Raw genomic sequence first — 27,129 nt, 5'->3', positions numbered from 1 at the left:
CAGTAAAGTTAGCGCTTTTATTTGAGCCATTTGTGGATACTTACCTTGTCAGATCACTACAGGAATCAATGCCAAGTTCTGTGAACATGTGTCCTGTAAGTTTTCTGTATGAGAGACAGATAAAGAGAGCTTGCATCAGCTATGAGTTTTTTGGCTATCCAAGCATTGACTAAGCATTTGGCATCTCATTGCACATTGACTATTGACCAGACAAAATTATCTGTATTCTCTTTTTACCAGTTCTGTTGAGAGAGGAGAGTCACATGGATTTTTAACACTGAAAACTCGTGCTTTGGCCATGAAGCATAGACAAAAGTGGCTGTTGACTGAGCCAAGGTGACTCGCCACCATGGCACTGTACATCACGCTCTTCATAGCTCTTCCCCCCATAGATTTGCCATGACCTTAGAGGGATGTTCTCAGTCATCTTTATCATCATCAGTCTTCATCAACCACTAGCTGCTCAGGGGCTGAGGGCTGGGTTTCACCATGTTTTGCTGGTGTATGATTTAATTGAAGTGACATGGCTTTTTCTGGGTGAAATAGAGTGACACATGGAGGAGGGGAGAGGTGAGAGAGGAGGAGAGAATGGAGCTAGATAACTCTGCAGCAGGGCCTGCCTGAAACTGACAATGCCTTTTTATCAATGTCATCCAGAGCTGTTGCCTGAGCTTTTCCCACTGTGATCAGGCTAATTGCATATTGGTTTGGTTTTACCCAGTTGGTTGCTTTTCTGTTTATGTGTTACACTGAGCCAACCTGATCTTGGGAAACCATTTAGACAGGATTGCCCAGTACAGCTTTTCTGATGGGTCTTCCATTCCTGTTGCCATCTGTCTCCTCTTCACCCAGTCCAGGGGGCCTATAGGGATGCTGGGGAGGGACTCTTCATTAGGGACTGTAGTGACAGGACAAGGGGCAATGGGTTCAAACTTAAACAGGGGAAGTTTAGATTGGATATAAGGAAGAAATTCTTTCCTGTTAGGGTGATGAGGCACTGGAATGGGTTGCCCAGGGAGGTTGTGAATGCTCCATCCCTGGCAGTGTTCAGGGCCAGGCTGGACAAAGCCTTGGGTGGCATGGCTTAGTGTGAGGTGTCCCTGCCCATGGCAGGGGGGTTGGAACTAGATGATCTTAAGGTCCTTTCCAACCCTAACTACTCTATGATTCTATGCTGACTACCCATTGTTCTCTGGTGGCATCACCATCCCGTGCCTGCCTTGGGAGCAGGCTGTCACTACTGCTGGGTGACTTGCTGATGTGGTGGGTTGTCAGGTGTGGTTTGTTTGCAGCTGTCTCTAGTGTCAAAGCAGACTTTGTCCAGTGGCCTGCTCAGATCTAAGAAAAGCTGCAAATAAACATGAGCTGCAGTGGGTAGGTTTTGCCCCCTGTCCAGGCTCTGTCCTCCTCCTCACAGTAATGGCTGTCCTGCAAGTCTGGCTGAGATCCCTTGTGCTTCCTCCATCTACCCCAGCTTGCTGCTTGCCCATGCTGCTGGCTCAGCATGCCAGCTGAGACCTCCCAGGGAGCTAGGATGTGGCCTCTTGCAGCCACAGTATCACTGAGAAGAGATAATACAAAGGAAACAAACACTAAATTAAAAAAGATAAGGACAAGGACGCACAGTGTTTGTTAGACTGAGGACCTAATTGCCCATCTATCTGTGTTACACCCTGTGAAGGTTACAGCCCGAGATAACCCACCTGCTCTTCTGCATCCCCTTGCATAGTCACTTCAATATTCATTGTCTGTCCTGCTGCTGCCAGCAGCTTCTGCAGCAAACCTGAAGCGTAAAACAAAGGAAAAAGGATTAAGTTATTCATCTTCATTGGAGATGGAGCCCTGTAGTGTGTCAGTGTTTTCTTTCTGCACAAGGGATCTGGCAAAGTGAGCACCCAGATGTATCATGTGTGTTAAGGGCTGCTTGCTGAGACCCTGCAGTGCAGAGGTTTCAGACACTGCAAACTCCTTGCCTTGGCCCTAGGATACAAGCCTGAACAAGGTGCTGATCACAAGAGATGGCTGTAATAGCCAACTGGGCCCAGGGCAGTGGGACCTGCCCGGTGGCTAGGTGTGTGCATAGCTGTGCGGGGTCCTTTGTGAGGGATTTGAGTTCCCAGCGGTGGTAAATTGTAAATACTTCTTTGTGTAAAACGCCTCTTACAACTTACCCATACTGGGTCATGTGCCAGCAGAGGCCTTTAATTGTTCTCCAGGCTTTATCTTTGAAGATAAGAGCGAATTAGTGCCAGCCCAACTCCTTTTTAAACACATTTTCTTTTTAACCCTTGTCTTCCCTCTTCCCTCCACTAATTTCCACACCACGGGAGCTGCCCTGCTGAGCTCTCCCAACCATGTGGCGAGCACCAAAGCTGCCTCCTGATAGTTCTGCATGGAAAAAAGAAGTTTTCCTGGTAAGCCTCTAAGGCATTTCTTTGCCTTAGGGTGCCCCTCCTACCTTTCTGCTTCAGCAGCACTCGGGAAAGTGGAGATGGTGTTTGCTCATCAGTCAGAGTGGGAGGATGCATGAGATAATGCTAGTTATTAATGCAACTCATGTTGAGCAATTTCCAGGTGCCTGGTGATGTGCAGTGAGTGACATGTATTGCCAAGAAAACTGGATAACAAAGTGAAATGCACATTGAAAAATAGGGAAAAAGTAGCTCTTGGCAGTGATGCTCTTCTGTGGTGCCCTTTAACACCAGCCCACCCATTCTGCTGGTGTGAGGCACAGCTCACACCACCCTCCCAGGCTACAGGGGAGGGTGGTTTTGCCAAAACACACCCTCTGTATCCTGCTCCGTGAATTCCCAGTGTGAAAACTGCTTTATGGGTGCTGAAAAAGCAGAGCCACACAGCCCAGGGCAGGCTGGTGCTTTGTGTCTCCACTCACACCTTACATGGAGAGAAATGTTTGGTCTTGGTGAGATCTTTGAGAACTTCAGCTGCTCAAAGATCCTGGGAGAAACAAACAAACAAATGGGTCTCTACTGTGGGGGTTTGTGGATAAATAACCAGAAATAAAAGTGTCCAAAACATGGAGCCTTGGGAGCTACTTCATCCCTCTGATCAGGTGACCAGCCTGGTAGAGCTGAGAGTTTCTGCAGCTTTTGGCTGCTGGTGTGGTTCCTTCCAGCTGACCAGTCCTCTGTTCCTCCTGCAGTTACAAGCTGTTCCCCAGTTGTGTCCCATCCTTTGGCTTCCGCCACCTCCTGTCCCTAACGGATAAAGTCGACCGTTTCAATGAAGAAGTTCAGAAACAGAAGGTTTCCCGCAACCGAGATGCTCCAGAGGGTGGTTTCGATGCAATTTTGCAGGCTGCTGTGTGCAAGGTGAGTCTCTCTGATTTCTGTGGGTTTAAACAAGGCAAAAGAGGAGGGAGTTTCTTCTGCTCTGTTCTTTTACCAGGATGGAGCTTCAGTATAACATTTCTTGGAAGTAACTACTTATTTTTTCTTGCAAAGCAGTAAAATGCCTTGAAAAGTAGAGGCTATTGTTTTCATGCTCTTTTGTACATGAACAGGCAAAGAAAAAAACGGCTAATTTTTTTTTCTTCTTTAAAGTGGGTAAAAATGGAGCTTTTGCAAATGCAAATTTAGGGCTGAGATTTCACCACATGGTTAGACTTGTGGGCACTGATCCCTGAGCACTCCGGCTGAAATCCTTTACGGTTCACGTATACTTGTGTGCAGCAGCACTGTGCATCAGCTCAATGCATTTCTGAACCACATGTCAAACAGATCTTGCAGTGGTTGACTCATGTTGAGGGTTGGAGCTGGTTCCTACTGCTCGTACCTGCCCCTTTTGTGTGTGGGGCAGGATGATCCCACCTCCAGGCACTGACAGCCTGCTCTCCCTCTTTGTCAGCAAAACTGGAGCTATTAGCAGTGATTAAAGACAGAGTTCATCAGCTTGTTGCAATGGTAGCCACATCCTTAGGATTTTTTTAAATGTTTGCTTGAAGATCTTTCTGGAACAAGTAGGTGGGTTGTTCTCTATCCCTTTGTGCGTCAGGAATGGAAGGGTTTGCTCCCCTTCACTGTGTGGCTGAATATCCCTGCCTGCCAGGGATGGCTCTGGTTGCTTCTTTTCCTTCTTGATTACAGTCAAGTTTGGGTTTTGTTTGATCCAGCCTTGCATAGTCCTTTTGTTAGCTGTGTTTTCTTCTGGGTCTGGATTTTGGGAGCCAGGAGATAAACATCGTCTGCAGGAGTGATAGGATGCAGGCTTGTGGGAAAACAGATTTTCCCTTACCTTGGTTGGCTTCATTTGTTTCATGCTTTCGGCAGGACTTAACCTGCTCCACTGGATCTGATGCCACCCAATAGTCCACTTCCCTCTCCCAGCCTGGCACAGATATTGTTGGCACAACTACAGCACTTCTCCCAATACTGTGGGCATCATGTGCTTCTCAGTTTTGCAGAGACGGCTCTCATGGTTATAGCAGAGACATATCAGGATGGTGACTCAGTTGTGCCACCCACCGTGTAGATTTTGTGGTCCCTCCCTCCATGTTATTGCAAAAATCGGACAAAATTGTTCTATGGTGCAAAAATACTGTGGTGTCTATCATGCGGGCTCATTTTGGAGGTGGTGGTAGAAGACAGGAGACTTGCAAGATGATTTCGGCACATTTGTGCCATCTTAAACTGCTGGTAAGGACCATAATCTTCTACTGTCATTTCTGAGTGCACAGCCTGGTCCCTACTAAATTCAGAATATAAATTTAGATGCACGCACCATCTAAATTCTGGATGCCCTCTTGGAAGGGTGAGCTTCCAAGGTGAGGTGAGTGTGTGCGCTTCCATGGCTCTTGGCATGATGTGGCAGGTGATGACAGAGGAATTTCTGCAGCCGTGGCAGTTAATTAATTATTGGAGCTTGTGTGTGGGAAAGAAAGTCCATGGGAGCGGTGTGCGAGGCAGGAGAAATGGCTGCGTCATGACTTGTGCTGCCTTGGCAGCCCCTTGCTGCAAGTGGAGCAGCTGCCTGTTAATCACAGGCGTGAGCAACAAACGCTCTGTCCATCCAGGCTTTGAACAGCCAAAATTCCAGGTCAGCTGATTGACCTCCTAAGCTCCATAGCCAAAATGGGGACTTAGTGGTTTATTTCCCTCAAAATGGCCCAGACTGGTCTGCAGATGTGGGTTGTGGTGGGGCTCAGCACCATCCAGGCGATGAAGGTGGCAGACATCTGGGGTGGCAGTGAAATGTTGCTTCCTGATGAGGATGATCTTTGCATCCAGTGGTGATTAAGGAAGCATCATAGTGACTAAACCCTGCACAGACAGTAGTTTCTAGTAAGTCAGGAACTATTTTCCCCCCGATGCAGGGAGAGCAGCATAGAGATATCTTGGTGACTTCTGGGGTGGGTTTCTTCATCACTACTGAGGCACCCCATTGCATCTCACTGGCATGTTCAAGCTTCTTCCAGCTTTCACCCTCTCTATCATATTCAGAACCCAAGATTTAGGGCAGTTATGACTTTAGGAAGTGCCCTGCCTTCAGGGTGAAGTAGGGTGCTGACCATGAGGTACTTTGTGTTCAGCAGCAGAGTGCGTGGCATCAAGGGGGACATCCCAGAGAAATCTGTCCATGGCATTCCAGAGTCTTGCTGTTTCCAAGCCACAGTGTCCAATTGTGGTCTTCTCCTCCCCTTCAGGCAGTGAGATGTCAGAAACAATACCTACTCTGTTGACTAGGTATTTACATACTGTAATTCTTATAAAGCATTTCTTCTGCATGAGCTGTCTAAGAGCTCTGTAATGATCAAATAATTTTTTTGGCCTGGTTTTCAACCCAAGGAGTGGGGAAAGTTTGTACAGCTAATACAGACTAACAAGCAAGCCCAGGGCTTGGCTTGTTTCTGAAAGATGAAGATATGGTAAATGTTATTCTGGAGGCAGTGAAGAGCCAGAGACAATAAGCCTTTATCCTGATGCTGAAATGGTAAGCCAGGAATATTAATCAACCTTCTGTAATTACATTTTCTATCTCTGGTATTTCGGTCCTCTGCCATTTTTTAAGTGCAAGCATCATATGGCTCAGTGGTATGTATAAGTTTCAGACCTTACATAGGAAGATGCAGCAAGAAGATAATGCTGTATTAGAAAATAAAGTGTCTTTTGAAATAGATTTGATTGATGCTTCCTAGAATGGTACATGGAGATGGCCAAGACATCTGGGAGACACAGAGGTGTCTTTCAGAGCTATGCCAAATGAAGAACATTTTGGTTTTTAATCTCTAAGGAATACTTGTCTTGTACCTCTGTCTGTTTCTTCCTTCCAAAAAGGTCTGCACCTGGGAAAGAGTTGGGGTTTTACATATACTGATGAATCCAGGGGGGTCTTCTGGCAGTTGATGTCTTGACAATTGAGCTGTTTTTACTCAGCACCCAAAGCTTAAATTTAGATGTTTAGGTCAGGCTTGGAAATACTGGTGCAGGGTTTTGCAGCCTTTTCAAAATGATTTAGAGGGCTGGGCTGAGACAGCTGTGCCAGTTTTGCCAGTCACTCTTGGCTGTAAGTGAGAAGCTGTTCTTCTGGGGTACGGGAGGCAACTGCAGCTGGTTACAGGAGTAGGGGCAGAATTTGTAGCGTGCCCAGCCCTGCAGAGACATGTCTTCTCACCTCACCCTGCTTTGGGTCAGGTCCCACCCCTGCTTTCAAAATCCTTTATATCCCACAAGGATCAAAAACCAGATGAGGGGGCAGATGTCAATGCAGGGGTTTTTGTTCAACAATCCCAGTCCAGTAAAAATAAATGGAAGTCTCTTTGGTTATTTGTTTTAAGCAGAGCAGAGTGCTGCTCTGGATTTCGCAGTGGAAACTGCATGCTGAAGAGCTGTATTTTCCAACACCTGGAAGCTGCTGATGGAGGCAGAGTGAGATGTGGCAGCTCCTTGGCGTGCTGGCTTCTCTGGGCATGTTTTCCATAGGTCTTCAGCTCTTTCAGCGTAGCATTGACACTAACTTGGCCACCCCATCTGAGACACCCCAGTCTGATGCTCCAAGCCATCAAATGTTCTCAGTGCCCAGATATTGGCACTGGAACTGTGGGTGCTTGCTGGTTTTTGGAAGCTGAGTTGCTGAACTGAGCAACCAAAGTTGTTTTGATGTTGTTTACATATGAAACTGTGGGTTGGAGGCACAGAGAATTTGTCTGTCTGTGATTGCAAGGTGGACTTAGCAAGCAGGTGAACAGCAGCATCACACCTGAAGTGGCTTCATAGCTGCTGCTTCAGTGCAGCTCGTTTTCTTTGTGCATAGTTCATTTCTAAGGAAATAAAACTCAGATTAATCCTTTTAATCTCTTTGGGAGTTTCTTGGCCTAAATCATTAAGAAAAGAAACAAACCAGCTTTCTATATGCTGGTGGCTGAGTAGACTGAGAGCTGCCTCTTGCATTGTGAGGGCTGTAATCACTTTTGGATGAATTCTTAAGAAATTACATTTGGGGATGAAGATTTTGCCTTTTATGCAGTGGGGTCACTTCAGTAGAATGACTTCTGCTTCCCAGAGCAAAAAAGCCCTCACTCCACACTGAGCTGGACTGTAATGTGCTGGTATATGGCAAAGGATGTGTGTTGCCAAAGATTTCTTCCTGTGGGCTATGTGTTGTGTGGGTCTTTAAAATGCCATTAAAATAAAAATGCCTTCTGCATTAGAGAGGAAAAATAAATCTACTCTGGAATAGTGTCCTTGAAGCAAGAGTTTTGTATTTGTTGGAAAGATCAACAGGCTTTGGGCTATGACTCACATTTGCAGGCGAAAATTGTACTGGTGGCTGTGATTCCACGCCCTTCTGCCTGTTCTGCCCTCTTGCCATACCCATGCCAACGCTTCATGTAGGAAGTGTCTTTACAACTGGGCTGTGGCAGCCCATAAGCTAGTATCTTACTGTAAAACAAGGCAGAGTTCAGATTCTGCTGAATAAGCTGAGCAGTAAGCTCTGGAGGAGTTGGTTATATTCATCTGTGCTGCATTCCCGTCAGTAAGCTTTTACCAGCTTTTCCTCCATCCCTTCACAAGGGATTTGTGCTGTGTTGCTCTGAGTTGGGGGCTGGAAGGAGGGGGATGCTGGATGTGTGTGGGGAGGGAAGATCTGGGGCTGCATCTTTGCCAGCAGATTGGTAGGGTAGCCAGCCCAAGGGGAAGCTGTGGGAGACTGGGCTCTCTGGCTCTGGTCTCTGCCATGGCAGGAGCCAACCTTGGCCTGCCTGGCTTGGCAAGGAGCTGGCAGCAGGAGCAGCCAGAGAGCACAGGGGAGTGTACTGCAATGCTGTGGTTTCCAAAAATTTCCTTTACACTTCTCTGTTTCATTCAATTCCATTGCAACAAACTGCTTCAGTGTGCTGTTGTAGGTACAGATCTGCTTCTCAGGCCAATGCAAAGCTGGAAACCTGGGGAAGCTCCATGGGACAGAAATGTTTAATATCTAAGTCTTATTCCTTTACTTGGAAAAAGTCTGTCCCCGCATCTCTTTCCATGCAAAAATGGTGATAATATCTGGTCCTTGTACTGTCTTTAACATCTTGGTGATTTCATAGGGAGCTAGAGCATGGCTTAGAATTAGCATGTTTCTAAATAGGCAGAAGTTGCTCACAGCAGAGCTGTGGGGGGCAGTTGTGCTTGGATTAGTGCAGTCAGCCACTGCCAAAGGTCCTGCAGCTGCACTGTGCTCCAGCTGTGTGTGTCCCTGCTCTTCTGGGCTGTGGGGCAGAGGAGATTGAGCTGTTTGGGGCAAGTGAAGTAGTGCACAACAAAAGCAGGAGGTTTGGAGACACCATGGCTTCCAGAAGATGTGTGCAGAAAGGGACCATAGCAAAGTGCCTGTGCATGTGTGTGGTTGCACCAAAGCCAGTCCCCTTAGGCAGGAACCTACTTTGTGCATCACAGCTCAGAAATTGCCTTTAAAAGCTGGTGGTAATGAAAATGCTGAGTGGGGGTATTGCAGTTCTTGCTGTTGCCTTGGCTGCTCCACAGAACTGAGGAAAAAAGGTCAGATTAAATATATGTGTGTGGAGGAAGCTGGCAGGTCTCCTTTGGCTATAAAAGCAGCTGAAATTCTTATTCTTGGATCTGGGTAGAGAAGGTCTGGTGGACAGTTTGCATACCTCCTCATGCCTTTTTAAGTAAGTGTCCTGGAAGGAGATGCTGGGAAATGCTCACTGGGCCCCTGACATTTTGTTTTCTTAGCGGGGTTGGGTGGACAGGAGCATGGTACTCCTCTAATTAGTGCTAATGGGTCTGCTGCTGGCTGGGCATGTGTCTGGGATCATGTGTGGGGCGAGAGGTGAGTTGTGGGGTTGGCAGGGGCAGACCGGCTGTCTCATGGCTTTGTTTTTCCCCAGGAGAAAGTTGGCTGGCGTAAGGAGGCGTCTCACCTGCTGGTCTTCACAACGGATGATGTGCCCCACATAGCCCTGGATGGGAAGCTGGGGGGGCTGGTGCAGCCCCATGATGGCCAGTGCCACCTGAATGAAGCCAACGAGTACAGTGCATCCAGCCAGCTGGTGAGGAGGGACATGTGGTCCAGCCCTTGAAGATCTTGGGGTGTTGGTGGACCTCTCTAGAGACCAGCCATTCCTGACTCCTGTAGCTTCTGGCAAGCATAGTGCCTGACCAGCATGGTTTCACCTGGTTCTGCAATTTGCAGATAAAATTTGCTGTTCCCCTTGGGCATCCCCTGCAGTGAATGCTTCTGTGAGTTAAGAGCTTACTGAGTTCCTCCAGGGCTTATTGCAAGGGAGGGAAAAGTAACTCGGAAGAGCATCAGATTTTGCCTGCAAAGCATAAAGGAAACAAAAAAATTACATCCCTTTTCTAAGATGTCCAGTGGACTCTCAGCTTCTCTCTGACATAGGTCTTGGTAGCAAACAGGCAAAGTTGCCTTTCTTGGTTTTCATTTAAACTCAGTGGAGAACACTTCCAGGATGAATGAGTAATTGCTTGCTGCCTTATTATCACATCCTTCTTCAGAATGGTCCTTTACTCAGCAGATCACAAGCACTAATTATGATTTTTGTTTCTGGATGGCTGTCACCCTCTAAGGGGAGGTGTGTTCTGAATGGCTGTATTATGGCCAGAGGCTAGGCTCCATGAGAAACCTCTTTGCACCCACCTGTGCAATCCTAGCAAGTGTATACATAAGGGAGCACAGCTGCCAAACTGACACAGAGCTGACGCTGCCAAGCTGATGTGGGGATGCTGCCTTAGTGTTGTCCATGTTTGAGTCTTGGAGGCTGCCAATCACCTCTCCAGTCTGCAAGGAAATGAGGTGTTTTTCCCTGAGGAAGGCACTCGAGAAGCAGCTGGGGGTTTTAAACTCAAGCTGGTCACTTGAAACCGAGTCCTGGTTCATTATTTTGTTGCTTGTGCATAGCTAGAGCACCTATCTTCCTGCCACCCTCTCTGAAAGGAAAGTCTGAAGAATTAAAGAGCTTATTGTAATCTCCTTATGGTTCCAGTATGCAGAAAGGGCAAGCAATGGATGTTTCCACTTCGAGAGAAAAATCATACATTTTTGCTTACAGCAGTCCTAGATCCCTGCCTTGCATCACCTGGTGCAAGATAGCATCCCTTAATGAAGATAGTAGTCAGTTTATTACACATGTGAGTCTGCTGATGGCAAAGCAGAAAGAGGAAAGAAAGAAATCCAGCTGATGGTGTTGTCAGTCATATATTCTACTGAAGGGTGAAGCAGAAATATCAAAGAGATGACAGAATTTCTGCTATTTTAGTTGGAATCGTGATGGTACATCAGGGACTTCATCCCACAGTGAAACATGCCATGTGTCTGGTATGAATTTTCCTGTTGAAGAGCAATGAAATTAGTCTTTGTTTCTGTGTTACCCATCAGTTTTCCTGCCCTTTTTTTGCACCTAGGATTATCCTTCCCTGGCACTTCTTGGGGAGAAACTTGCTGAAAACAACATCCACCTGATTTTCGCAGTTACAAAAAGTCATTACATCCTGTACAAGGTAAGTGCTACCGAGCTGCCAGGGCTGAGGGGAGGATTTAAAAGCCTCTTGGAAGCATCTTCCTGCCTGGCACTGTGGAGCAGAGGCAGATGCAAGCATGTGTGTGTGCAGCCACAAGCACAGATGTGTGCAGCTGCAAATACATGTGTGCATGGCCACATGCTGCCTGCAGGGCTGGCAGATGCAGGCAGATGCAGGCAGGCGAGGCTCAGCCCTCTGTCCATCCCCACAGTCCTTCCAGCAGAAAGTACTAAAGCTTCTTAGAGCAAACAGATATATATGTTAGTGAGCATATGAAAACCTAAAATAGACTCCAGCTTAATCCTGATGTTCGGATGGCTGCCAGCTATGCAGCGTGCGAGAGAGCAGAGACCTGTTCAGCCCATTCTGCAGTGACTTAATCCCATTACCTAATCGCGTGCAGAGTTTCTGCCCAGCTGTGTTTTTCCATCGCAGAGTCCAGGGCCCTGACGTGCCACATACAACTTGGAACTTCTCTCACCATGCCTGCTCTTCCCTTTGAAAGGAGGAGGTGATGTGAGCCTGTGTCTGGCGCTGCCCTATGGGCTTTCTTTCTTACACGAGTGCAGGGGAGGTATTTGAGGTGGGGTTGCTTTTGGAAACCTCTGCTTCAGCTCTCAAGGCTTGAGCTAAATCAACAAGCAGCCGTGTTGCTACGGTCGAGATGCTGCTGCTCGCCGGCAGGGAACAGGAGGGCTGAGCTCATTCTCCACCCCCTCTCCAGGGATGATCGAGGTCTGAGGCAAGACAGGACAGCCGCACCTCCCTGCCTGTGGTGCCGGCTCTCCAGGGTGCACAGCTGCTGGGTCTTGCCTCCTCCGGCAGCAGATGCACGTCTGTTAGTCCCTGTCCTGTGGCTGTGAGCTTTGTTCAGTGTCTGACCTGCGGCATTACCTATGCTGTGCTTTCAAAAGCTCCACATTTAACGGGAACCAGCCCATACAGTGTACACCACCAGACAATGGGGCAGGGTGTGCGGCCGTTGTTCCTGACATGGGGTTGGTCCCTCCTCACCCTCTGCTTTACTCTCTGCATCTCTGCATTTTCTTTAATTATTTATATTTTTCCCCCAAGAACTTCACTGCCTTGATTCCTGGGACAACAGTGGAGATCTTGCACAAAGACTCCAAGAACATCATTGAGCTGATCGTCAAGGCCTACAATGTAAGTGCATTTAATACCACAGCTGCTGCTATGTGTAGTGCCAAGAGCTCTGCTGGCTTGCCTCTCCCCAGCATGTTCCACCCGGCTTGGCCGCCTCCCTCCAGAGTCCTTTGCACACTGCTGGAGCTAGGGCATCCACCCTTGGGATGCAAACAAGGTGTGTGAGGTGGAGAAGGAGCAAGGGATACCCAAGGGAGCCTGCAGCACAGCAGAGTTTTCACCCCACATCTCTTGTGTGCAGAATTACCCTCAATATACAGTCCTGATCTAAACCAATTCTCTCTAAGCACCCTACCAATAGGTAAAATAGATTATTTCTTTGCTATCTGATGTTCAGAGGCCTCCTGAGGCTTCAGCTGAAGTCACAGCCTTTTGCTGGTCTCCATGCAGCACAAATTGGTTCTCAGAACCCCATGAGCATCACCATCTCTCTTGGGTTCTAAACAAGCTCTGCCTGTGTGGCATTGCCAGTGCAGCCTGGCATGCTGCAATGGGTCCTATGGAAGACAGCCAAGGACCTGCAGTTGTACTGCTGACCTGATGTTGTCCATCTCCATGGAAATTAGAGGAGTAGCTCAATTGGAAGCAGCTAAGTTGCACGGTTTTTTTGGTAGTTAGTTGCTGACATTTCTGTTGACTTCTCCTTTAGTTCTTATGGGTCAGCTCTTCATGCTTCTGGAAGGATATTGCTGTTTTGGTGCTGGGCATGGAGATCTGACCCCATAATTATCAGCCTTCAGGTAAAGTTCTTCAGTTTTTGACACGGCTGCAAGTTCTTCTTCTTGGTACTATGTTCATTAACAAGGGAGTGAGGAAGTACTTCTTTGGAGGAGTTTACACATCCAGAGGTGATGTAGGATTGTGCTGTGCTTTGTGTGACCTGTAACATTCATCTTTCCTTCCCCTACATCTCCCTGCAGTTAAAGCAGCATTTGTTTGTGCTCTTGGGAAGAATGCTTCCCAAAGCTGCACCCTCTGAGGAAAGGCAATAAGCAGCTAACACTGCTAATGAGGCCTTGGAGATCCTGCAAAACAAAAGCCCAGTTGTCAGTTTGTTCCCTTGAGGAAGGAGGTTTTTGTGACTAAGATGCTTTGCTGGGGAGAAAGAAATGAACATTCACTCCACATTGGCTTTGCATACAGTCTCAGTGCCATTGCATGAAAACCTAACTTAGCCTCAGTTTTCCAGCTGTTACATGCATCTGTACCTCCATTTCATCACCCCTTAAGCCTTTGCAGATAGATATAAGCTGATGAAAACTGCCAGGGATCTGATGCTCCCACCCCTGCTCCCTCCTTATATTTGCTTGCGAGCTTTCCAGTGCAGCTGGCTGGAAACCACTAGGATGTTGAGACCAAAGTCCCCCAAAGAAGGAGCTGTGTGGGATGACCTGCTGTTGCTGAGACTGGGGCTGGTTTCTTGCCTGTTCAGCTGGGTGGGTATGGGTTGGACCCCTGGGCACGCTGCTGGGAGCTGGCAGCTCCTGTCTGTGCTGTGGGCAGCCTGGGGCTGCGTGAAACCTGGTACCACCGAGCCTGTCTCATCTTGGTAACTTTGTTTTCCTCCTGAAATGAAGGAGGAATTCTCACTGAAGGAGAAGGTTAAAAGTTCTGTGTCTCAAGCAGGAACGAACCTTTTTATATTCCTTATGAAAAGGGAACTGAGCCTGGAGAAACTTTCTGTATGTGATGGGGACCATCTTCTTTTCGACCAAAAATCATTCTATCATTCTCAACCCAAACCATTCAGTGATTCTGTGATTCCCCTGCAGGGTGGCAGTGGCTGGTGCTCTGGGTCTGGGCTCAGGCTCTCCCCTCCTGGGCTCAGTCTCTCCACTTTAGTAATTTGGCCATCTCTGGTCCAGTCTCATTTGCTTCCCTCCACCAATGCATACATCAGACTTGCTCAGGGCTTATGTTACCCCTGAGATCCCTTTCCCCCATCTCTTCTTCTTCATGTCACCTCTCCCTCATCCTCCAGAAAACAGGGACTGCTTTTTTCTCTGCCCTCACTGAGAAAAAAACCTTGGTGTGGTGTCCTGTCTTCTGCCTAGATTAGATGCTCTGGGCAAGAAGTTGGGAGAGTGCATCAGTGTGACAGCTGATTTCTATGGGATAATTTTGGGCAGAGCAATATTCCTTTACTGGCACACACAGCATTCAGCCCACAGGCAATGAATGTTCTGTGTGGTCCAAATTGCCACCCTATAGTGGCTCCTCCATCTACAGCAGAGAGATGGGAAATTATTCCTTGCTTTCCTCAAGGGCTGTTTAGATTCACCTAGTGAAAACTCATCTATTTCCTTTCTCTTTCCAAAAGCATCAGCTCTTTGCTGGCATGTGAACCCTAGGTTTGTTATCACATGGATTGGCAAAAGGTCTGAACTAGCACTTTTCCTTAATCCGGACACTTCGGTGAGGGCTGGAGACAAGGAGGAGAAGGATGAAGCTGCAGGCTGGCTTTGGAAAATAAATGTTTGTACAAAAAGCCCCAGTTTGCAAACCTTTGTCGGTTTTGGACACCACTCTTAAAAAAAATCAGTTCCAGCCGTTGGAAGAGTTAAACAAAACAATTGAATTAATACTTATAAACTCCATTTTGGTTTGACCTTAAAAATCTGTGTGTGCAGCAGGGTGGAGAAATGAGAAGCAGAAGAAAGGGGGTAGGAACACACCAAAAGCTCTGATGGAAAACACTTTTCATTTTGAAAAGTTTTGCAAAAAAAAAAAAAAAAAAAAGAGACTCCTCGCCCTCCCCCCCCATGGGGGTGTTTCCAGCTGATGCATCTGAAAGGGTACTTTTTGTTTGGCATTGTCTCCTGAGAAGGAGAATACATTTTTCTGACCAGGTGGGTGAAATCTAGAAAGCAGGACAGCGTCAGTGCAGTTTTACAGCTTCTTCGTGCTATATGACTGTCATGGTTTAAACCCAGTCAGGTAACTCGTTCACTCACTCCCCCCCTCTTTCCCTCCCCCTACTCCCAGAGGGACAGAGAGGAGAATCAAAAAGAATGCAGCTCCCACGGGTTGAGATAAGAACAGTTTAGTAACTAAGGTATAACACAAATCACTACTGCTACCACCAATGATAATAATGATAAAGGAGATAGCAAGGGAAGAGAATACAACACCTCACCACCACCGACCGATAACTCACCCCCCAGCCCGACCGAGCACCGACCGATACCTCCTCCAACCCTGCAGTGCACCAGCCCTTCCAGGTAACTCCCAGTTACATCCTGGGCATGACGTGCTGTGGTATGGAATACCTCTTTGGTCAGTTTGGGTCAGGTGTCCTGTCTCTGCTTCCTCCTGGCTTCCTCTCCTCCCTGGCAGACCATGAGGCTCACAAAGTCCTTGGCTAAACCAAAACTTCCTTGTTATCAGCTCTGTTCCCGATCTGAAAGTCAAAACACTGCGCTGCACCAGCTACCAAGAAGGAGAACAATGACTGCTGCTGCTCATCCCAGGACAATGACATGTGTCACAGGAAGACTGCCAGTGGAAAATCAGGCTTTGCATTTCACTAAGGGGCTGGTTTATGGGGAGGAGGCAGTGCAGATGTGGGTATGAGACTCTGACCATTAGCTCAGAGATGCTCCATTTATGCCCAACGCAAATGTCAGTGTGTGTGCAGGGGTGATTTTTTTTTTTTCATATAGGTGCAGAGATGTCCTAGCCTCTGTCTGAAAACATCAGGAGAAGAGACTGAAGCAGAAGAAACCCACTGGCCTTTGGGAACCTGACAGTTTGCTTTCCTGTTGTGTTTCTAGAGTATTCGGTCCAAGGTGGAGCTCACAGTCTGGGACAGCCCTGAGGACATTGGCTTGACCTTCACTGCCACATGCCAGGACGGATTATCCTATCCTGGGCTCAGGAAGTGTGGGGATCTCAAAATAGGAGATACGGTGAGTGTGCCTGTCAGTCTGTCCCCTGGAGGAATTGTTTTACCCTCTGTGCAGATGTTTACCTCTCCTGATGAGTGGTCCTGGGTGGTGAAATGCAGCTTTGCTCATCTTCCTCTGCTCTCCTCGTGCCATGTTAATAGAGAAACCCATGGAGAGTGGCTCTGCTGGAAGTGGTTCTGGGTGGTATAGATCAGCCTAAGGTCAGCTGTGAGGAAAGAGGGAGCATGCATGTCTTGTCTATAGCACCCTGAGCCAAAGGGTCTTGGTCAGGCAGCAGGACACAATAGTCAAGAAAGGGCACTTTTTTTTTCTTTTAATCCCATGTATTCACTTCAGACTGCCATCTGTGACATCTTTATTGCCATGGTCTGCTGGTCTTTTCCTGAGCCATTAAATATTCAAGGTTTTCTTGTTATTGTTTGAGAATCCTGGCTTGTGTCAGAAATAGCGTGGCCAGCAGGACTAGGGAAGTGATTGTCTTCCTGTACTCGGCACTTGTGAGGCTGCACCTCAAATACTGTGTTCAGTTCCAGGCCCCTCACTGCAAGAGAGATGTTGAGTTGCTGAAGGGATCCAGAGAAGGGCAATGGAGCTGGTGAAGGGTCTGGAGCACAAGTCTGATGAGGTGACCTGGAGGTATTGAGTCTGGAGAAAAGGAGGCTCAGGGGGGACCTTATTGTTCTCTACAACTACCTGAAAGGAGGATGGAGAGAGGTGACTGGTCTCTGGTGACAAGAGGAAAGAGTCTCAAGTTGAAAAAGGGCGGGTTTAGATTGAATATTAGGAACAGTTTCTTCACTGAAAGGGTTGCAAAGAATCTGAGCAGGCTGCCCAGGGAAGGGGTTGAGTCACCATCCCTGGAGGTATTTGAAAGATGTAGATGTGGCACTTTAAGACAGAATTTAGTGGTGGACTTGACAGTGATATGTTAATGGTTAGACTCCGTGATCTTAAGGGCTTTTTCCAACCTAAATGATTCTATGATTCTGTGATTCTAATCTAAACTTGTCTTTCCTGGTGTGAAGAGGTCATGGTTATCTTTAGAGGTATTGCAAAAAAAGACAGGGTACTCGGAAAGGCAGCAACCGTCCTCTCGTGTGTTCCGTTCCTAGGATTACTGGATAGTAGCACAGATAAAAATACAGTTTGGCCCTTAAATTTAACTGTATACACAGCATAATCCATCCTGTGATTTTTTTTTTTTTTTTATAAGAAATCAGAGAAGCTAAGCTTTGCTTGTTTTGTTTGCTTTGTATAGAAATACAGATAAATGACTTGCTGGACTGCAGAATGGGGTAGGAAGGCTCAGATAGTGGGGAGTCTTCTCCCCTTCTTCAGTCTTTTTCTGTGTGTGAGGATGCGAGTACAAGTTTGTTAGCAGCCTGATTGCCTTATTTGAGAAGAGTGACTCTGCAAACATACTGGAGCTTTAAGCCCTGAGACATATAAAAATAGTTTGAAAGAGTCAGCAGTAACTGTACTTTTCCCCTGCCAAATAAGGACTAAGCGAAGTGTTAAAAAGGGAGGTGGCCTCTGCTTTTTTAGCTGACTTTCCTGGATCTGCAGTGGGTGATAGGCAGGTAAAAACAATCCCTGTATCTCCTTGTTCCCACAGCATAGCGAGTCTCCAAGGTAGCAGAGTTAATCTGGTGTTTAATCCTGGGCTCCTGGCTTTGGCAAAAGCCGGGTGGTCGCTCCAGCCACTGTAGCTCATCCATAAAGGGGTTTGGAGCCAGGTGCAGCAAGGAGCTGGCATAGTACCTCTCCTATTTTAGGTGCACCTGAGTATCAAGGTGTCTGCACAGGCAGATGTGCCATAGGATCATGGGGGTCCTGTTCCTCCATCCTCTCTTGCTCTGCTGCTGTCTGCCCCATTGCTTCCACATGGATCAAGATTTGTCTCCTGCTAAGAAAGTTTCTGCAAAGAGAATAATGCTGGCACTGGGTCCTAATTTCCCGGGGTTTAGTCCTGTGGCAATGGTGAAAGGGAGCAACATTACCCTGATTCCCTTAGCTTGCTTTCTGGTGTCTGTAATTTGAGCTCTTTGGCTAATTGCTTCAGGTCTTGGGAATGGGAGGAGGTCAGGGGAGGTTTCCTGGGGGTGCAGCTGCCCTGGCTGGGACTGGCTGTGGTGCCGCATGGTGGGATGGTGCAGGCAGCCAGAGCTTCGTGTCACCCCAAATGTCTCAAGAGAAAAATCATTCACTCCTGATCCCAAGGAAAGGGGCCTGTTTCTTTGGAGTAAGATAATCCTCTTTGCTAACCAGCAGGTCTAGGCAGCACTGGCTGGCCCCAGACCCAACCCCCACCCCGCGAAACAGCAGGATCAAATCATGGGCCAAGCAAGTGGCCATAGGATGCCCTTGGTTTTCCCAAGGAGAAAATCCCTGATACTGAATTGTAGCAACAGAAAATGAGTAGGGGTGTGATGTATAACTATATAATGAAGTATAACCCTTCTGAAGCCAGTCTTAATAGAAACATCCATCAAAACTGGCCTGTTAGCAGCATGCTAAAAGCTTGAAACCGTGTAACTGCTGCACAGCTCCATGTGCAGATCAGGATTCCCGTAAAACCTTCGAAACCTGTGATCTTCAGGCACCTTGCGCCCTTGTGCTGTGTCCTTGGTAGTGCTTGGCTCCAACAGAGTTTATTGTTTCAATAGCATGAAAACTGGGTTATTTGCCAGAGTTTTGCTGTGTTTATTTCATGGGAATAGGCAGGTACCTTCCTGCTTCACAGAAACCAAGAGTCTCTGATAGGCAAAATTACTGCTAATGGCTGACAGTGAAGAGTTTTTAAATGTTAAGGTTGCCAGGGGGACTGGCAAATGTCAGTGCATTGAGCTGCAGATGCCATCTTTGGATAAGCAATTACAGAATCGGAGAATAATAGAATGGATTAGGTTGGAAAGGACCTTAAGATCATCTAGTTCCAGCCCCTGCCATGGGTAGGGACACCTCCCACTAGACAAGGATGCTCAAGGCCGCATCCAACCTGGCCTTGAACACTTCCAGGGATGGAGCTATGGAGCAGAATTGTTTTGGGGGTTTTGTGCACCTGGGAGTGAAGTTCAACGTGTTGAGCATGGCCATGATCCAGGGAATGCTCCGTGGCTTTTCCCTGGGACATTTGCCCTTTTCTCCTGCCTTTCTCCCCAGGGCAATCTTGAGGGGCATTTTGTGGCTGTATGTGTTAACTTACATCTCAACCTGTGCCCTCAGGTTTCCTTTGAGGTGGCGGTGGAGGCACGGAGCTGCCCTGCTGAGGACACTTCCCACACCTTCACCATCAAGCCTGCCGGCTTTCGGGACACGCTGGAGGTGGCAGTGACCTACAGCTGCCTCTGTGGCTGCACCAGCCATGCCGCACCAGCCAGTGCCAAGTGCAGCGGCAACGGGACCTACACCTGCGGGCTGTGCGAGTGCGACGCTGGCTACCTGGGGGCAAGGTGCGAGTGTGAGGAGGGTGCCAGCGGGGACGTGCACCAGGCCATGTGCCGGGAGGCGGAGGGTAAGCCCCTCTGCAGCGGGAGAGGGGAGTGCAGCTGCAACCAGTGCCTCTGCTACAAGAGTGAGTTTGGGAACATCTACGGGCCCTTCTGCGAGTGTGATGACTTCTCCTGCGCCAGGTACAAGGGAGTCCTCTGCTCAGGTAGGAGCCTCTCCCCCCTCATGCCCTCTGCTTAGTGGGGAGGGGGAAACCACCCCAACATGGGGAAGGCTGCTGGGCTGGTGCATGAAGGGTGTGCAATGCAGTGAAAGGAAAGGTTATGCTTCAGTCTGTTACTTACTACAGAAAATCTGTGTTAAAGATTCCTAGAGGTATTTTATGTATAGACTTTTCTGTGCATTGGGAAAACAAGTCATTCATTGGGAAAGATGTATCCAGTCAGCTTTGCTTAAGCAGAGGTAGTGGAGTTATTTAGCTGCGTTTGCTAAAATGGCTTTAATTCCTTCTCAGTCCAAGGTCACATAATTTACCTTGCACGTAATTGCCTGGATTAGCCCTCAGACATAATTCCCTCAGTTGGAGCTGAGCAAAAAGTTATCCTTTGAAATTGTCCTGCTTTCAAGCAAGTAAAACATTTTCATAACTGAAAATCTTGGTCGTAAGCTTGGAAATAGCCATTTTTAACGTTTTCTCCAGGGAAGTGGTGTTTTTTGACCCCTGCTGTTTATTTCAGTCTGCGTTTTTCTGAGCTGGGCAATAAGTGATTGGGCACCTTTTGGTTGCAGATTTCTGGATGTTTAAGATGGTCATATCATTAGGTGGGGAGAGAATGTTCATGCTCATTTTCCTGTAGCCTGGCCAGTGATGCTTTGCCACTGCTGAAGATGGGGCAGATGATAACCCAGTCTTTGGCATTGCTCTGAGGCTCCCCACTGCAGAGGGGGTGAGAAAATCCGGTACCACCTCCCACAGTGAACATGTCCTGCCGAGGGCTGGGAGAGTCCCTGCTGATAATGCAGGAGCAGAAAGAGGGGTGAGCAAGTAGGAAAAAGGTATTTGAAAGTAGAAGGGGGGTTGGGGGGAATAACCTAAACTGTGAAGTAGTTAGGTGAAGTACTGCCTGACTCCATATGACCAAATTGTTTTAATAGCTTCATTCCACCCAAAAGGAGTATATTTAATAGCAAGCAGGGCAGCGGTGCTATAAAGAGAGGTTGGAAGTTACTGGTATAGTGGTTGGTACTGCAAGAGAAGGACACCGCTTTGCTCATATTTCCTTTTCATTAGGAGAGCCAGAGCTCTGATGCCCCACAGGAAAGTAAATTGTGTTCCACCTGCTTTCTTCTGTCCCTGTGGAGGGCTTCTGGTGCTGGGAAGGGCAGCATAGCTGGTTTGGGATTTGCCAGAGTTGTTTAAAGTCATTTGAAAGTCCTTTTTATAGCTATGAAAGAAAACAAAGGGTAGGCTGAGGCCAAGTGGCCTCTTTGCTCCAGGGGTGGGATGGAGTCTGGCATGACTGTGTGGGTTGGATCTCCCTGTGCCTCTGGCATTTCTATTGCTGTTGGTTTGTTGGCTATTATTTTCTTTTTTTTTTGAAGAAATTCCAGTCGTTCTGCTGCTAAATCTGAGTTGTAACAAGCACTATGCAATGACATAACATTTTGAGGTGGTTTTGTCAGCCCAAGAGGCTTGGGGCTTCACCAGCCCCACAAAAGTGTCTGAGCTTTCACAGCAGGGCTGTGCCCATAGCTGTCCCTAACAAACAGCCCTCTGCCACATAAGCACCTCTGGTGGCTTTCATCAGATCCATGCTCTCTCCCTCCCTGCAGATGGGGTCTTCCTGAAAAAGACCGTGTTTAGCTCTGCACTGAGCCTCTGGCAGCACAGGTAGACTTGACAGCCAGGGGTGTTTGGCTGCAGGGCCTTGGATTCAGGGTAACCTCCAGGGTGGGGTCCAGCTGCTGCTTTTGTTCCTGCAAGGAGGAGAAATGACACCCTGCCCTCCCTATGTCTTCTCCTGGACACAGTGTTTGCCCCTTAAAAGCCCTGGCATTCCAGTGCCCACCATTCTTGCAGGCTCAATCCCACCATGAAGGGGAGACCAACAGCTTTTAGCAAGTGCAGAAACCAAAAAAGCAGCATGTGGGAGCTGTCATTTTGCTGCAGATCATTGTTGTCTCTGTCCTTGCCTGGGAGTTGCCTGGCTTGGACCCATGGGGGGAACTCATCACTCCTGTCAAGGGCTTTATTTATACTGCATTAACCTTCTGGTAGTGTAGAAGGAGCTTAATGCTTCTCGGTGCATTTCAGATGACTGTTTTTTTGAACAGTGGTTTCACCCCAGAGGAACCCAACCTCAGTTTTAGCACGTGAGCTGTGGTGTCCCTGGTTAAGTGCATTTACACCTGCTTAAGCTTTTGAATAAGATGATAGTGTCATGAACCCTGAGTGATCATCCTGAACAGAGCAGGTGGGAAGCAGCCGGTCCAACCTGACCCGACATCTGGGGAGCACCAGGAGGAAAGCACAGTTTTTGAAGCTGAGGAGTGAAAATCCATACATGCGAACTGCTTTGCATGTACGTGGCTGTGCTTTTTGCATGCACGTCATGAGGTTCATCATGAGGCTTATCATGAACCTCATGAGCCCATCACCAACCAGCCTGGGTATTTCTTCCTTTTATGATCCAGAGTGACACTATTCCCACTGAGTCACTGCCATGACACAGGGCTGGCTGGCAGATCGCATTCAGGCATCCTGCATTCCTAGTGAAAGCCTCAGTGGGTTGAAATTGTTTCAGATGAACTGTGAGTTTCTTGTCTCTTGGTGCTTAGTCCTTTGGCCAACAAAAGTATTTTCATTCCTGGGTCCATTTGTAAATATTGGCGCCTCATTTTGTCAGTGTTTGAGAGGAGTGATGACTGCAGACACTGCTGCATATGGCTCCTGTCCTTTTGTAGCCCTCCAGGAAGTGGAAAAGCAGATTTTAGGTGGGAGATAATCTAAAGGAGAAGCAAGTATTTAGTTCCTGTCAGTGGGAGATTTAACGTGCCTCCTGCATCTGTGGGGTGACTGGGAAAAGGAGTAATTTATAACACCTTGTAAATGCTGATTCAATTTGCATCCAACTCTTAGTCAGTGCTACGTGGTCACTAATAAGTGGCATTTGTTCTGCTGCTCCCTGAGTCCAGTTAACAGCTCCAGAGTATCTATTTCGAACCATTAATCTAACTTTGGGTCACTGGGGACAGCTTGCAGCAGCGCTCTGTTCCTCCAAAAGATGTAACCAGGTTATCCACTGTACCATACTCTAAGAAAGCAGGCAGTTACTTTCCAAACCATTAAATGCTTCACTCTGAGTTTTTCTCTGGACACAGAAGTTGTCCTCATGCACCGAGACCTTTGGTACATCTCTCTGGCCTCTCTCTGAAATATGGGTGTCTGTGGGACAGGAGAAGAGAGCAGTACTGTGGTAGCCAGGCTCAGGAAGGGGCAGCTGGCTTTGTGGCCCGCAGCTTTTTGAACCCCTTGGCTGCCTGCCAGGCAGTTTGACAAAGGAGGAAACATCTCAGTGCTAATTGCATTCCTGAGGGTCCCATAAAAAGAGGTCAAGAGGGAGGAGAGGCCCCAGCGAGGGCATCACTTGTTCGCCTCTAATGAAGAGAGACTGACTCACTGGAGGACAAGCTTCGTTAGCTTCAGTGCTGCAGACCTATTTTTTTCTCTAAGGGGGCTATGCAGAACAGAACAGCATCGTCTTTACTTTGGTGCTTCTGGAGAAATTTCCCCTTAACTATTGACACTGTTACCTGTCTCCCTCTGTGGATGTCATTTGTGCACTCTTCAGCCCAGACTGTAGTTGTGCACAGGAACATTGCTACTGAGGTGTAAGTAAAGAGCACTCACCATGCGGCAGAACGTTTCCCCCTAAATACAAAGGATCTCATCCCGAAAATCCATACTGTCCAAGTAACACAGCGACTGCTGATGTTGGTGCAGCTTTGTCAGGTCAGGTCTTTTGTGGCTTCTCCATTTTTTTTAGAATTAGGCAATAAATCAGATTTATAAATGCTCCGTGATTGTAAATCAAGCCCTGCAACTTCTCTCTAGCTCTTAAGCATCTGCTAACATCTTAACTGGTTAAAATGACTAAAGATTGTAGGTGGCTAAAGCATAGCGAGATGGAGATGCCTCAGAGCACAGAAACTGTGAGTCTGGCCTTGTTTGCTGGTACAGGGCTTTCAGGGACACAAAAAGCTTGGGTCAGCAATAAACCATCAGGTGTCAAATCTGCAAATACCCGCAAGTACCAGAATCACTTCTGAAATGGGATTTAGGAAGTGACAGCTCACTGATAATCCGTGGCTTATTTCACAGAGAACAGCCAAACTGATGTGCAATGCGGCTCCAGCTACCCTGCAGAAACCACTTCAAAAACTGCTGAGGATGTACAAGTCTTCAGTATTTGTTCTGAATGCTTCCCTTTCTTGGTTTTATAAAATGGGGAATCGCTGTGAGGTTTTAGCCTGTGCTAAGGTCCAGTGAGATGAGGCTTTTCTGTCTAGCACAGCCTCAAACTAGAAATCTCACTCCTGCTTCTGCAGTTTGTTTCTCATATTCCCTGTTGTAGGCACTGTAGCAGTGTTTAGCACCACTGTGTTTACAGGAGGTCTGTGGGATGATGTGGAACTGTGATGACTTCAGTGCTGGCACGGCAGTTTCTCGTTGTGCAATAGGGTCCCGCTCTTTGAGAGAAGTACTCAGGTTTGATGGCACTGCTGGTATCTGTACCCTTATGTTTCTAGTGGGTTCTGTTACCATACAAATCACTGTGCCCATGAACACATCTTATGAAGTAGACTTTTTTCCATACTTACCTTTGTAGCTGTTTGTCCTGGGTTCAGCAGTAGCAGTCATTTTTTCTTCTTCTTAGTAGGTGGTGCAGTGCTGTGTTTTTGACTTTAGGCCTGGGAACGGTGCTGATAGCGCTGATGTTTTTAGTTACTACTCAAATGTTTGGTCTGGCCAAGGACTTTGTGAGCCTCATGCTCTGCCAGGAAGGAGGGAAGCTGGGAGGAAGCAGGGACAGGACACCTGACCCAAACTGATCAAAGAGGTATTCCATACCACAGCACGTCATGCCCAGGATGTAACTGGGAGTTACCCGGAAGGGCTGGGAGACTGCAGGGTTGGAGGAGGTGTCTGTCGGAGCTTGGTCGGGTGGGGTGGGGCGAGTTATCGGTCGGTGGGTGGTGAGGTGTTGTATTCTCTTCCCTTGTTATTTCCTTTATCATTATTATTACTGGTGGTAGCAGTAGTGATTTGTGTTATACCTTAGTTACTGGACTGCTCTTAACCTGTGGGAGTTGCATTCTTTTGATTCTCCTCTCTGTCCCTCCTGGAGCAGGGGGAGGGCAAGAAGGGGGGGGGGGGGGGGGGGGGAAGTGAGTGAACGAGCTGCCTGACTGGTTTTAAACCACGACACTGTTATTCAACTACCCAGTGACAGTGCCTGAATGGACGATGCTGGTGTGCAGTTGAAGGCTCAGATGTGAGGATAAAGGTGATCCAGCTTTAACACTTCTTTTATTGTCTTAATTCTCTTCATTCCTAGTGTGAAAGTTTTTACCAGAAGCTGCTGTTAAGAAAGAAATGGGTAATACTTGGTTTATTAACCTTTGACGTGCAGGTTAGGGGCTGAATGTGGTTTGGGGAGGAAGGGGAGCTTGCCTGTGCCCACTGCCTGTGGTGATGCCAAGGAGTGGAGGATGGCATTAAGTAAATTTAGCCGCTGCCAGAAGGGAAGAGAGTGGCTTGTGGCAGAAAGAGAATAGGGAACAGAGCCTAAACCGCATCTGCAATGTTTTCTTTTAAGTCATGTCAAGTCTTGTCATCTTTAGGCTTTTGATCTGGGGAATTTAGTTTTTTTCTTTTTAATTTAGATTGTATAAAAAGTTGGCATCTGAGCATTGCCCACTAAAAAAGGACCTGAAGGGGAGAGGCAAAAGGACTGTATAAGATGTGGAGGTTAAAAATAATCCTTTGTTTGATACTAACTGCTTGTGTGGCTGTGAGCCATGCAGCAGCAGAGGAGATGTGGCCCTGTCTCTGGGACAGCTACCCCACAGGTCAATCCTGCTCTGGTCCCCAAGCTGGAGGAGGATTGGGAGCATACCTCTACCAGCATTTTAAGGCTTATTTTGGTGATAGAGGGTGCAGTGTCAGCTCAGGTCACTGTGGTGCAACCTTGCATTGCCAGTTGCTTCATTAGTAGTCCCAGTTATCAGCAGCAGGTGAGAAGCTCATGAGAGGGGGCCAGGCAGTGGCTGTATGTGCTGTCAGGACTGCAGAGCATGGGAGAGTGGTTTGGGGTGAGCTGAACCTGGTAAAGTCTCTGAGCCCAAACCCTTTTCCATTAGGATTATAGGACTATGAGTGTCTCTTTTCCCCAACAAACAGCAGGGTAGAGGACAGGGAGCTGAAAGCCATCTGAGGGTGGGCTAGAAAAAGGAGCGTCATCACGCTTCATGCATCACTGGGTACCCATTGCTCCTTCTTAGCAGCCAACAAACCTGGTTCCAGGCACCTTGAGGTCTCCTGCCTACAGAGCTGCTGCGCAGCCCGGGGGGACCTTATGGCCAGAATAAAAAGGAGATGGCACTGCAGTAGCATCTCTCTTAAGATGTGGTCAAGAATGGGAGTGTCCCTGCTGGGTGGGCATCCCTTGCCAGCTGACATCCCCCCTCCACCTGTGAAACATTTTGTTTCAACAAGAATAGACTGCAAACATTGAATAAAAAACAAATCAAATGGGAGACCTCTGCTGTCCTCTTCTTTTTTCAGGGTTAAACTACAAAGCTGAATGTGTCCCACTTACTCTTATCACGTGTATTAGTGTGAAGAAATGTAAGGTTTAGGTCAGTTCTGTTTGCTCACATCCTGTGCGTCAACCTAAAGAAGTGTAAGGTCCAAGTCAGGTGGCAGGGCTGAGATGGGGATTAATTGGAAGAGCAGTTAACTGAATTCACCTGCATCCCTCTCTGACCAACACCACTCTCACCCTGCACACATGTTCCCTGCAGATGCTGTTTGGCCTTGTGTCCAATGTAATTTGCCTGTATCTTAGCTCTAAAAAAGTCCTTATTGCTTTTTTTTCAAAGTGTGTTTGTATAAACCAGATTTTTTCTGATGTCAGTTGCTGATATTCCTTCATTCCTGCTTGACCTCCTGCAGAGGGTGGGGGCTCCCCTGCCATTGCAACATTCTGGGGAGGCAGGGTGTGATTGCTCAAGCAGTGATTTGGAAAACATTTCCACATGCAGGGAAGGAACTGTGGAGGAGCATGCTGCTGCTGTCACGTGTGGGATGTTGGCTTTTAGGGCTCTGGCAACAGGAGCTGGTGGACAAGCCTTGGGGTCATCCTAGGCTGCTTCCCACGGTGCCTTCCTCAAAGGCCAAGTCTGGCCATGCTTGACCTGGAAACAGTGAGTTCTGAGACCAACACTCGAAACCTCTCAGCCTTTAATGGGGAACGTCACTGAAAATCTTACCACTCTTTACACAGTGTGAAGAGGATGAGAAATCCCAGGAATGCGTATGG

The 27,129-nt window shown here is 47.7% G+C and overlaps 1 protein-coding gene across 2 annotated transcripts in view; it reads left to right on the top strand.

Annotated features, from left to right (window-relative positions):
- ITGB5 (integrin subunit beta 5) overlaps positions 1 to 27,129 on the top strand; it is a 66,344-nt gene that overhangs the window by 18,375 nt on the left and 20,840 nt on the right. For both annotated transcript variants that reach the window (XM_061470895.1, XM_061470978.1), the window contains 6 exons: positions 3,164 to 3,332; positions 9,353 to 9,514; positions 10,887 to 10,982; positions 12,078 to 12,167; positions 15,941 to 16,075; positions 19,301 to 19,730. In XM_061470895.1, the coding sequence (XP_061326879.1) occupies positions 3,164 to 3,332; positions 9,353 to 9,514; positions 10,887 to 10,982; positions 12,078 to 12,167; positions 15,941 to 16,075; positions 19,301 to 19,730 (1,082 nt within the window). The remainder of the gene's footprint in view (positions 1 to 3,163; positions 3,333 to 9,352; positions 9,515 to 10,886; positions 10,983 to 12,077; positions 12,168 to 15,940; positions 16,076 to 19,300; positions 19,731 to 27,129) is intronic.

The sequence above is a fragment of the Pezoporus flaviventris genome, unplaced genomic scaffold (genome assembly GCF_033815535.1).
Source record: "Pezoporus flaviventris isolate CSIRO_AGI_PZ_B2104156 unplaced genomic scaffold, CSIRO_AGI_Pfla_v1 ptg000001l, whole genome shotgun sequence".
NCBI lineage: Eukaryota > Metazoa > Chordata > Aves > Psittaciformes > Psittacidae > Pezoporus > Pezoporus flaviventris.
This window is presented reverse-complemented; position numbering and strand designations above follow the sequence as displayed.